General features: G+C 51.3%; 1 protein-coding gene across 1 annotated transcript in view; it reads left to right on the plus strand.

Annotated features, from left to right (window-relative positions):
• Positions 1 to 13,248, plus strand: part of LOC134676358 (leucine-rich repeat serine/threonine-protein kinase 1) — a 130,410-nt gene that overhangs the window by 47,908 nt on the left and 69,254 nt on the right. The window contains exons 18-19 of the mRNA XM_063534716.1: positions 4,015 to 4,112; positions 4,937 to 5,116. Of these exons, the coding sequence (XP_063390786.1) occupies positions 4,015 to 4,112; positions 4,937 to 5,116 (278 nt within the window). The remainder of the gene's footprint in view (positions 1 to 4,014; positions 4,113 to 4,936; positions 5,117 to 13,248) is intronic.

Consider the following 13,248-nt stretch of genomic DNA (forward strand, 5'->3'; position numbering starts at 1 on the left):
TATAGCTATACCACGAGTCTCACATACACGTGAGTTACATGTAATGAAAGGTTATTAAATTTAGTATGATTCACCTAAACATTGTTTGAAAAAAAAATGTACGGTTTAAGAGCTAGAAACAAAGAAATACCACTTTTTATGGAAAAAGTAGATGTATATCAATTTTATAGCTAAACTAAAATCGTCAATAAAACGTTGCATATAACATTTAAAAAACCAGTTATTCAACTATACATCACAGTTTAAATTTTACATTTCTGATAAAAACTGTGGAAGTTGTGGAAAAAAAACTAAAGCGCGCCAACAATTCTACCTTAATGCGCTCATATTAGGCAAAGAATAGTTCTAATTATCGAGTATTAAATGAATGAACATTACATAAAATACATGAATATGACATTTTCGAATGGAACCATAATTAAAAAAATAATAATTTACTTGATAAGTAAGCAAAATACTGTTTCTTTAAGTACATAATCTCCTCCTTTCAAAGTCGGTTAAAATGTGGTTTTTGTGACCTGGGCTACAAAGACAAATAAATTGACACCTCATTTATCAAAATCAGTTCAGTTGTTTCATGTAAAAAATACATAATTAATTACATACGTAGACAGCAGTTCCTGCTGTAGTCGCGGTAAATATTAATATGAAATAGACTCTTATTGTCATGGCCTAACGCTACATTATTAGAGAAATGTAAAGTTACATGCCAGTAAGTAGGTACATGCCTAATACAAAATGCCTTATCGAGGTAAATGCCATATCAGTTCACTTAATGCGATACATAATTATATATTTAAGCCTCGATTAGCCTTATACATACATACATCACTGGCTCAGTGACCCAAAGCAAAGAGGATCTTGGCCTCTGACACATAAGAGCGTCACTCTGCCCTATTCTGCGCCACTTCGCGCCAGTTGGGTATTCTTATAAAAGTGGAATCTTAAGTGGTGCAAGGGTTTCAAGGCTGAGCTGAGAAGGCTGGCAGAATTTTCCCTCTGATCCTCCGAAATACAGGTCACCCCTCTGGTCATTCCAAGCCTCCATAAGGCATCTTGCTAACTCATCGAGGCGACGCCCGCTAGGCCTGCTAACATCTACGGCCTGAGGGTTTCAACGTTAGATGCCAAGCCACGCCAGGCCATAATAGTAAAGGTCTAATTATTGAATTTTAATTTTTTGTCCGACTACGGCAGAATTTGCTATCTATGCGTGCATGTGTAGGTACCGTTTGCATGAAACTACTGAACTGATTTTGATAAATTAGGTGTCAATTTATTTGTCTTTGTAGCCCAGGTCACAAAAGCTACATTTTAACCGACTTTGAAAGGAGGAAATTAGGTACTTAAAGAAACAGTATTTTGCCCACTTATCAAGTAAATTATTATTTTTTAATTATGGTTCCATTCGAAAATGTCGTTTTCATGTTTTTTATGTAATGTTCATTCATTTAATACGCGATAAACAGAACTATTCTTTGCATAATATGAGCGCATTAAGGTAGAATTGTTGGGGCGCTTTAGTTTTTTTTCCACAACTTCCACAGTTTTTATCGGATATGTAAAATTTAAACTGTGATGTATAGTTGAATAACTGGTTTTTTAAATGTTATATGCAACGTTTTATTGACGATTTTAGTTTAGCTATAAAATTGATATACATCTACTTTTTCCATAAAAAGTGGTATTTCTTTGTTTCTAGCTCTTAAACCGTACATTTTTTTACAAACAATGTTTAAGTGAATCATACTAAATTTAATAACCTTTCATTACATGTAACTCACGTGTATGTGAGACTCGTGGTATAGCTATAATTTACATTTTACGAAATTCGGCAGTGATTATTTGTATGACGTCATTATTTGTAACTGAGGAACAACAGAGATGGTCTCCCGGCAGTTTTAGAATCCAGGTCATATTGCTAATAACATACTAGAAGCTTATGCGGATTATCCTGAAAATGACCAATTTGGATTTTTTTAACTTTTATGCATTTGTATGGGCAAATATCTACATTTTGATGCATAATTTCCACATATTTGGTCCAATTTTGATTTTATTGATATCAGTGTATGGCTTGAGACGTCATCTTTAATGTTGTAGTACATTGCTTTATCGTCCGACTTTTAGTTTGGTTGTAAAACCCAAATAATCGAATATTTTTTTACGTAATTTTTATTATTTTGTAAATTTCTCTTAAACTGTTGCATATTTTGATACACTTTGTATAAACAAAATATAGTTTATTTAATTGGCTTTCATTTAATACCCCACACGTGTATGTGCTATACATAGTTTGGGTGCAGTATGCAATATTCGCAACGAAGCGGGAGTCATTTTGATGACGTCATTCCGCTGAAGTAGATGGCCGGCGCCGCCGTCTCCCGGCAGTTTTGGAGACCCAATGCCATGCCCAACAACATACTAAAAGTTGGTAGCGGTTTCCGGCTCTGAACTATCTCTGCGATCGTTTCCCATAAGGCATGGCACTACAAGAAGGTAAGCGATCTTGACTAGTCTTTTAATTGAAAAACGCTTATTAAAAATCAATAACTATTACTTATAAAAGCAGAAGAATCTAAATGATCGTATTAGATTCATAATTGTTACATATTTGCCGTAACTTATTTATTTAAATGTGTTTTTCAATTAAAAGACACATCAAGATTGTTTACCTTATTTCTAATGCTAAAAAAACGAACTATAGATATGCCAAAACACTTATACTCTTAATATATAGACATAACTATCTCTAGGATCTTTATTTATCTTTACATATGTATAACATTTATTGAAACTAGATAATGTAATGTAATGTGTGTGAGATGTAATGTAGAGGCCCAACGGAGCCGACATGTCCCGTTTGATAAATGCTCCTTTTAAAATACGTAGATTAAAAAAAACATATGTAGAGATTTAAAAAAATGCCTGAAACTATACTAAGGGGTCATCCATTAATTACATCACACGTTTAGGGGGAGGGAGGGGGTCAAGAAAATGTGACATATTGTGACATGGGGGAGGGGGGAGACACAAACTTTGTGACGTCACTTTAACTTAATCAGTAACCGAAAATTTATTTATTTTATTCGCTGTACATTTATTTAAATAACAAGTTTTTAAAACGATAATAGTTTTTATTCGTTTAATTTTCTTTCCTAAGCAGTTTTGGGTCATAAAATTACTAATATTTGTATCGTCAAAAATATTTTAATAAAATGTTAATAATACTTAGGTACTTACTTAATTCGATTTGGCGATTTCGTAGAAAAAATGTGACGTCTTACTAGGGGGGAGGGGTTTGCCAAATGTGACCAAGTGTGACAAGGAGGGGGGGGAGGGGTCAAAAAACCTAGAAATTCGTGTGACGTAATTAATGGATGACCCCTAATTTACATAGGTACTCGTAGAGTTAAAAAAAACTACTTTGTAAATCCTGATACTATACTAATTTAATTTATTTCTGGTATATAGGTTGAGTTTAAATCCTGATATTATGTTTGCCATTATGTTTGTCACCATGACATCGTTTGCCAAATTAAAACGGCAGATAGGTTGAGTCATTTGCTATCTACTCATGCATAGAAAAAAAATATTATCCATGGTTTTTGTTTCTACAGCTCAAATAAAAATTTGAAATTTATGAAAAATTGGCATAGAGCTGAAAAAAAAGTGAGCAAAATTAAAAATTTCTAGGCCTGGGAAGATAGCAAATGAGTCAACCTATCTGCAGTTTTAATTTGGCAAACGATGTACCAAACATCCTGTATAATCCTATTTTAAGCTTTATTTTCCTAATTCTGACTTCTGACTGTCGAACCATGTGTTTGTGACCAAGTGGTTCCGCCGGCAGTCTGTGTCCAGTCGGCAGTCTGTGACGAGCCACCAGTCCGTGCTGAGCCAACAGTCTGTGTCGAGCCGTGCGTCGGTCGACAGTGCCGATGATGACACGACGCCTGTGCTCGGGGACCGCAGCGGACACGCCGTGTGAGTACAGTAGTGTAGTGTGACCAGTCCGTGTCGAGTCGGCAGTCTGTGTCGAGCCGTACGTCGGTCGACAGTGCCGATGATGACACGACGCCTGTGCTCGGGGACCGCAGCGGACACGCCGTGTGAGTACAGTAGTGTAGTGCGACCAGTCCGTGTCGAGTTTGCAGTCTGTGTCGAGCCGTGCGTCGGTCGACAGTGCCGATGATGACACGACGCCTGTGCTCGGGGACCGCAGCGGACACGCCGTGTGAGTACAGTAGTGTAGTGCGACCAGTCCGTGTCGAGTTTGCAGTCTGTGTCGAGCCGTGCGTCGGTCGACAGTGCCGATGATGACACGACGCCTGTGCTCGGGGACCGCAGCGGACACGCCGTGTGAGTACAGTAGTGTAGTGCGACCAGTCCGTGTCGAGTTTGCAGTCTGTGTCGAGCCGTGCGTCGGTCGACAGTGCCGATGATGACACGACGCCTGTGCTCCCGACTCAGCAGGTGCTAGCCTAATTAGGCTAGCGCTGGTCTTCCGTCGGGGCCAAGGACTTTCATCTATAAATAAAAAAAAGAACATCTGTTGGGTTTGTCCAACAAGCCCATAGTGTTTGTGTGACGGATCGTTGTTTAATCAATTCGAGTCGAAAAGGCTTTTACAGTACATATGGGCCTATTTTCCCGCACTAAGTGCGTAAAATAGCACTTTTCGTGCGATGTCAAAAGTTTAAAGGGCCATATGTACTGTAAAACGTTGTACGATACACGTGCGAATAGGTAATTCGCAACTCGTGTCGATTTAAAACACTCCCTTCGGTCGTGTTTTAATTTATCGCCACTCGTTTCGAATTTCCTCTTTTTCGCACTTGTATCGTAAATAACTATTTCGTATTCACATACAGCTAATGTAATTTTGTATTTTCTTACATATCTCAAGAACCGTTTGATACGATTGGTACTGCAGATGTTCGGAGGCGGTGCGCGCGCACCCGTGGCGCGCCGAACCGCGGCCGGAGCCGGGCGCCGGGGACTGCGCGCTCGCCTCGCTCAACCTCGCGCACAACCAGTTCACGTGCGTGCCCGCCGGGCTCGCCTGCCTCGTGCCGCGGCTCACCTCGCTCAACATGGCCTACAACTCGCTCCGGTATGTATGAATGAATCCGGAGCCGGGCGCCGGGGACTGCGCGCTCGCCTCGCTCAACCTCGCGCACAACCAGTTCACGTGCGTGCCCGCCGGGCTCGCCTGCCTCGTGCCGCGGCTCACCTCGCTCAACATGGCCTACAACTCGCTCCGGTATGTATGAATGAATCCGGAGCCGGGCGCCGGGGACTGCGCGCTCGCCTCGCTCAACCTCGCGCACAACCAGTTCACGTGCGTGCCCGCCGGGCTCGCCTGCCTCGTGCCGCGGCTCACCTCGCTCAACATGGCCTACAACTCGCTCCGGTATGTATGAATGAATCCGGAGCCGGGCGCCGGGGACTGCGCGCTCGCCTCGCTCAACCTCGCGCACAACCAGTTCACGTGCGTGCCCGCCGGGCTCGCCTGCCTCGTGCCGCGGCTCACCTCGCTCAACATGGCCTACAACTCGCTCCGGTATGTATGAATGAATCCGGAGCCGGGCGCCGGGGACTGCGCGCTCGCCTCGCTCAACCTCGCGCACAACCAGTTCACGTGCGTGCCCGCCGGGCTCGCCTGCCTCGTGCCGCGGCTCACCTCGCTCAACATGGCCTACAACTCGCTCCGGTATGTATGAATGAATCCGGAGCCGGGCGCCGGGGACTGCGCGCTCGCCTCGCTCAACCTCGCGCACAACCAGTTCACGTGCGTGCCCGCCGGGCTCGCCTGCCTCGTGCCGCGGCTCACCTCGCTCAACATGGCCTACAACTCGCTCCGGTATGTATGAATGAATCCGGAGCCGGGCGCCGGGGACTGCGCGCTCGCCTCGCTCAACCTCGCGCACAACCAGTTCACGTGCGTGCCCGCCGGGCTCGCCTGCCTCGTGCCGCGGCTCACCTCGCTCAACATGGCCTACAACTCGCTCCGGTATGTATGAATGAATCCGGAGCCCGGCGCCGGGGACTGCGCGCTCGCCTCGCTCAACCTCGCGCACAACCAGTTCACGTGCGTGCCCGCCGGGCTCGCCTGCCTCGTGCCAAGGCTCACCTCGCTCAACATGGCCTACAACTCGCTCCGGTATGTATGAATGAATCCGGAGCCCGGCGCCGGGGACTGCGCGCTCGCCTCGCTCAACCTCGCGCACAACCAGTTCACGTGCGTGCCCGCCGGGCTCGCCTGCCTCGTGCCAAGGCTCACCTCGCTCAACATGGCCTACAACTCGCTCCGGTATGTATGAATGAATCCGGAGCCCGGCGCCGGGGACTGCGCGCTCGCCTCGCTCAACCTCGCGCACAACCAGTTCACGTGCGTGCCCGCCGGGCTCGCCTGCCTCGTGCCGAGGCTCACCTCGCTCAACATGGCCTACAACTCGCTCCGGTATGTATGAATGAATCCGGAGCCCGGCGCCGGGGACTGCGCGCTCGCCTCGCTCAACCTCGCGCACAACCAGTTCACGTGCGTACCCGCCGGGCTCGCCTGCCTCGTGCCGCGGCTCACCTCGCTCAACATGGCCTACAACTCGCTCCGGTATTTCCCACCACCTCCTCATGGTCTTTCCTGGCTCTCGCCGTACAGACCGAATCGTGGGAGCCGTGTAACGGTCCTGCTTTCAGTGCCCCGTTACACGCTGCTTCTGGACTCCCTACAAATCTAATAATGTCCCTGGCCTTTCTCCCATTTCTGGGCAGGCCGCTATCTTAGCATCTCCTTTGCCCCCAAATTTGGGCTTGACGACAATCACGGCGCTCGACGTCGTCTCCACCGTTGTACCGCTGTCCTCACTCTTCAAAGTGTCTTCGCTTGGTGTGCCAGGAGTGCGCAAACTTGCGCAGCGCTTCGAAGTTCTCTTCGCACGAAACCAACTCCTCGTGGAATACTGGGCCAACCGTTGTCCTCTTCAGCGATGCCAACATCTCCGACCGTTCGTCCGCGTACAGCACACATTCCCAGAGGGCGTGATCCCGGCTCTCGTTGTGCTCACCGCATGGGCACTCTGCAGACTCGCACTGCCCTAGCTGGTGTAGGCGCAGCCTGAAGCATCCGTGCCCGGTGAGGATCTGGGAAACCACGTAGTCCGGTTCTATCCAGTCGGAACTTAGCCTCACGCCCACGTCTGGGAAGAAGCTGTACAACTCGCGTCCGTCTTCGCTGGTCTGCCATCTGTCCTGCCACTGAGCCACGATCTCCGCCCTAACCGTCGTCTTGAGTTTCCGGTGCTCCCTGGGGTCCAGCTGGTCTCCCTCCTGAGCGATCCTTCCCGCACGACAGACTTCCAGATCGGCAGGTAGAACCCCCGCCAGCACAGGTAACGCCGCGGAGCTACACGACCTGTAAGCCTTCGTAAGCAAAATTAGTGCCGGTCTCTGCGTCTTAATCAGCGCCCGTTTGACCACGAAGTTAGATGAGCATCGGCACCATACTGCAGCAGCGTACGTGACCGTCGCCACGTATGTCCCCGCGTACAAGACGCGAAGAGATCGGTACTTGACACCCCATCTGGTGGCGGAAATCCGCGACATTTTGCTGAAGCAATTGGAGGCCTTTTCCCCTATAAGTCTCGCATGCGGCAAGTAGGACCTAGCCTCGTCCAGAGTGACACCGAGCAACGTAGCCTCCGAGGCTCCTTTGATTGAATCGCCTTCCAGTCGGATGACTGGCGCTCGCTTGAACTTACCTTTGTACGTCATGGTCAAGGACTTCGCGGGCGAGAATCGCAAGCGATTCCGTGATCCCCACCCGGATACTTCCTTCAGCATGACGTTGGCCTTGCGTTCGATGTCCGCGCGAGAAGACGCCTCGATCAATATCGTCACGTCGTCAGCATACGCGATCAAATGCACTCCTCCGGGTCGCGGCAACAGCAGGAGATCGTTCAGGAGGATATTCCATAGCGTAGGGCCCAATACCGACCCCTGTGGACATCCGATGGTGCAGGTCTTCGAGCATGTCTGATCGCCCACATAAAGACTGACTCTACGGTTCGTGAAGTAGCTGACCAAGATGCGGTAAAGGTTCGGTGGGGCTCCACCTTGCTTTACCTTCAATAAAATCATTGGCCACCACGCGTTGTCGAAAGCACCTGAGATGTCCAAAAAGATCAGTTGTACATACGGAGCTGAACTGGCGGATGCGATGTCGTTAACCCGGCACAGCGCTGACACTGTCGACCGGCCGCGAGTGAATCCAAATTGAGCGTCCGAGATATTGCGGTACAGGCAGGGAGCACAGGAAACTATAACGCGTTCCAAAACCTTACCTAGAATAGGCAGAAGGGTGATTGGTCTATACGCTTTCGGGTCACTAAGAGGCTTACCGTTACCCTTTGGCAGGACGACAAGGCGACCAGATTTCCAGATCTCCGGGAAGACTCCTTCGGTGATGCACTTACTGAACATGAGCCACATCTCATCCGACGTGGCCTTCCACGCCCACTTGACAATGACTGCCGTGATACCATCTGTACCTGGAGCCGTGTTAGGCAGGGAGCGCACGATGCGCTCGACCGTCTCCTTTCCGGGGGCCTCCATATCGCGACCAGATGGCGCGAAGGCGGCCGCTACACGAACAGACTGGTGGTAAATGGTATCACCGTCCGGCTTGTCGTCTGGATACAGCGTCTGGAGGAGGCCCGACATGGTGTCCCCGGTGGATTCGGTGTACCCCTCTACAAGCTTGATGCCGTTGGTGATGTTCGGCGGGAGGCGCAAGCGCCCGTAAGCCTCTCGATAGGCCAGTCCCCATGGATCGTCGTTACCTGACTCGGCTATCCGGCGAAAGAAGTCTAGCTCTGCCTGCTTCATGGCTTTCTTGTATCTTCCCCGAAGGGCACGAAGATCGTCATGTAGCTGCTCCTCTGCTATACCTCCTAAGCGGCGTGACCGCTGCCACGCGCGCCGAGCCCGGTTGAGTTTCGGACGATACTCTTCCAACTCGGGGGTCCACCATTCGTACCTACCATCGTTCTTTTTGCCGCTGAAGCCCAAGGTCTCTCGGGCAGTGCGCAGCAAGATCTCCGAATATCGCTCGCTGTATCTGTTGGCGGGAAGGCCGGGGTGAATCCTGTCCATACGAGTGTGTAGCTTAGAACAAAAGTTGGCCCAATTGACTCCACGCGTCCGGAATGGCGGCGACAGACGTGTCGATGACGACTCACTGGCTGTTGGATCTAACCTACCGAAGACCGTTTTGAATGTGATAAGCTGGTGATCGCTCAGGCTGGCGCCCTCATGCACCGTCCAGTCGCACACGTTAACTCCACGGGTAGTGATGGTCAAATCTACATTCGACATACCATTGGGTCCACTGAATGTCGGCGGCTGTCCCGAAGCGTTGTGCAGAAGTAGTCCTTTGCCGAGGATGAGTCCCTCCATTTGATTCCTCCTGTACTCCGTATCCGGTCCCCTTCCAGTGTACTGTCTCCTATCGCAGTGCCACATAGGCGAGTGAGCGTTACTGTCAACTCCTATGAGAATAGGTTTGCCCGAAAGCCGTTGAAGAACTGTCTCCAAGTGAGCTATGTGACGACCGATGTCATGACTGTACTGGAAGTATGCTGACACTACATGCAGACTGGATCCTCCGTGTGCGACATGGACCACCGCGCAGTACTCGTTGCTTAGATGGTGAAGAAGCGTGACTGCCATTGCGCGATTGAGAATGAGGACGCCAGCCTTGGGGTTTGCGCCACACTGCAGAATCCCGGGCCGACTGTTGTACTGTTCCTGGACAAGTACTAAGTCGAGTCGGTGCGAACTCGCAACCACGGGAAGTTCTGTGGTGGCAGCCTCCGAACCCTGCAAATTGAGCTGCCCAAAAGAAATGCTAAACACGCCTCTATCTGCTATCGATAGAGCATTTTGGCCGCCTCCTGCTGCTCGGCATGAAGCCGGGCCGGGCAGGAAGGCGACGCGGTCGCGTGCGTGGTCGCCTCCGCTCGCTTGAAGCGTTTGCACGTCGCACAACACTTGGTCTCCGACTTGCACTCCGCCGACCTATGGCCTACCTCTCCACACTTGCCGCAGACCACATCTTTGGACCTGCAGTACTTCTCTGGGTGCCCGTATTGCTGGCACTTAGTACAGCAGGTCGAACGGATGTGGTCACACACCTCTGCCTCGTCCCAGCCTATGTAGACCGTCCCTAGACTCACCAGTTTGTCTCGCACAGCAGAGGAGCAGTCAAGGATTACTAAAAACTTCGGCCCGAGTGGCTTGGAGACGCCAAACTTGCACTCCTCCCTAAAGCGGGACAAGGGCCAGTCGGCGTCATCGGCCAGATTTATGCGGTGCAGCTCCTCAATGACTTGCTCCCCCGACAGTGCGGCGCGAATGTACCGCAGCGCGACCCTCGGTGTCCTTGGCTTCGGCACAGCAACACGCAGTCCGGCTGGCGCGGCGTCTCTGAGCTTGCGAGCTGACTCCTCGGATGCGGTCCTAACTACCACACCCGAGTTGCCCACTCGTCGCACTTGCGTCACCTTGATACCCACCTCAGCCGGCCGAATTGCGGTCTGCAGGATTTTCTTTGTGTCGTCGCTCGTCGCTCCGGTATGTATGAATGAATCCGGAGCCCGGCGCCGGGGACTGCGCGCTCGCCTCGCTCAACCTCGCGCACAACCAGTTCACGTGCGTGCCCGCCGGGCTCGCCTGCCTCGTGCCAAGGCTCACCTCGCTCAACATGGCCTACAACTCGCTCCGGTATGTATGAATGAATCCGGAGCCCGGCGCCGGGGACTGCGCGCTCGCCTCGCTCAACCTCGCGCACAACCAGTTCACGTGCGTGCCCGCCGGGCTCGCCTGCCTCGTGCCGCGGCTCACCTCGCTCAACATGGCCTACAACTCGCTCCGGTATGTATGAATGAATCCGGAGCCCGGCGCCGGGGACTGCGCGCTCGCCTCGCTCAACCTCGCCCACAACCAGTTCACGTGCGTGCCCGCCGGGCTCGCCTGCCTCGTGCCGCGGCTCACCTCGCTCAACATGGCCTACAACTCGCTCCGGTATGTATGAATGAATCCGGAGCCCGGCGCCGGGGACTGCGCGCTCGCCTCGCTCAACCTCGCGCACAACCAGTTCACGTGCGTGCCCGCCGGGCTCGCCTGCCTCGTGCCAAGGCTCACCTCGCTCAACATGGCCTACAACTCGCTCCGGTATGTATGAATGAATCCGGAGCCCGGCGCCGGGGACTGCGCGCTCGCCTCGCTCAACCTCGCGCACAACCAGTTCACGTGCGTGCCCGCCGGGCTCGCCTGCCTCGTGCCAAGGCTCACCTCGCTCAACATGGCCTACAACTCGCTCCGGTATGTATGAATGAATCCGGAGCCCGGCGCCGGGGACTGCGCGCTCGCCTCGCTCAACCTCGCGCACAACCAGTTCACGTGCGTGCCCGCCGGGCTCGCCTGCCTCGTGCCGCGGCTCACCTCGCTCAACATGGCCTACAACTCGCTCCGGTATGTATGAATGAATCCGGAGCCCGGCGCCGGGGACTGCGCGCTCGCCTCGCTCAACCTCGCCCACAACCAGTTCACGTGCGTGCCCGCCGGGCTCGCCTGCCTCGTGCCGCGGCTCACCTCGCTCAACATGGCCTACAACTCGCTCCGGTATGTATGAATGAATCCGGAGCCCGGCGCCGGGGACTGCGCGCTCGCCTCGCTCAACCTCGCGCACAACCAGTTCACGTGCGTGCCCGCCGGGCTCGCCTGCCTCGTGCCGCGGCTCACCTCGCTCAACATGGCCTACAACTCGCTCCGGTATGTATGAATGAATCCGGAGCCCGGCGCCGGGGACTGCGCGCTCGCCTCGCTCAACCTCGCCCACAACCAGTTCACGTGCGTGCCCGCCGGGCTCGCCTGCCTCGTGCCAAGGCTCACCTCGCTCAACATGGCCTACAACTCGCTCCGGTATGTATGAATGAATCCGGAGCCCGGCGCCGGGGACTGCGCGCTCGCCTCGCTCAACCTCGCGCACAACCAGTTCACGTGCGTGCCCGCCGGGCTCGCCTGCCTCGTGCCAAGGCTCACCTCGCTCAACATGGCCTACAACTCGCTCCGGTATGTATGAATGAATCCGGAGCCCGGCGCCGGGGACTGCGCGCTCGCCTCGCTCAACCTCGCGCACAACCAGTTCACGTGCGTGCCCGCCGGGCTCGCCTGCCTCGTGCCAAGGCTCACCTCGCTCAACATGGCCTACAACTCGCTCCGGTATGTATGAATGAATCCGGAGCCGGGCGCCGGGGACTGCGCGCTCGCCTCGCTCAACCTCGCGCACAACCAGTTCACGTGCGTGCCCGCCGGGCTCGCCTGCCTCGTGCCAAGGCTCACCTCGCTCAACATGGCCTACAACTCGCTCCGGTACATATCAATGTCATATGTGTCGCTTAACTTCAAACTCGGGTAAATCCATTGGACCCTCTCGGCAAATATCTACCCTATTACGTTTTCATAATACCAAAATCGCATAAACTGACAGATGGATTTACCCGAGTTTGAAGTTAAGCGACTCATATTTATTCGCCACAAATTTTTACTACTACTACTACTAGTTTTATTGCCTATAATAATAATAATTCAGCCTTTATACGTCCCACTGCTGGGCACAGGCCTCCTCTCATGCGAGAGAGGGTTTGTGCTATAGTCCCCACGCTAGCCTAATGCGGATTGGGGACTTCACATACGCCTTTGAATAAATAATTAAAATAATATAATTAATTAATAGTTAATTTTAAATGGCGCTTTTTGCCTATAATTTTTATTATATAATTTGCCTATAACTTTGATTAAGTACGTGAATTTATTAATACCTGAATCTCATAAACAGGACAAGTGTGTAAAGAAACGGATAAAATAGAAGTTATAGAAAATATCAATAAAATTGGAACGTAAACATGTGTGTTTATCGTTGACTGTACTTTACATAGTGGTACAAATGATGAGAGCTGACTTTGAGTGCACGCCAACGTATATTTAATTTATATCCTTAGGTACAGTCGCCATCAGATATATCTGAGCGGTCAAGGCGCTCACAAATATCTATACACGCCTCTGTTCTCAAGGCGTTAGAGTGCGTGTTCAGATATTGTGATCGCCTCGGCCGCTCCGATATATCTGATGGCGACTGTACCTTACATGAGCGCAGAAAAACAAAAATATTTTCTAGTATCAAAA

Source organism: Cydia fagiglandana, chromosome 24 (genome assembly GCF_963556715.1).
Source record: "Cydia fagiglandana chromosome 24, ilCydFagi1.1, whole genome shotgun sequence".
In the NCBI taxonomy this organism is placed as follows: domain Eukaryota; kingdom Metazoa; phylum Arthropoda; class Insecta; order Lepidoptera; family Tortricidae; genus Cydia; species Cydia fagiglandana.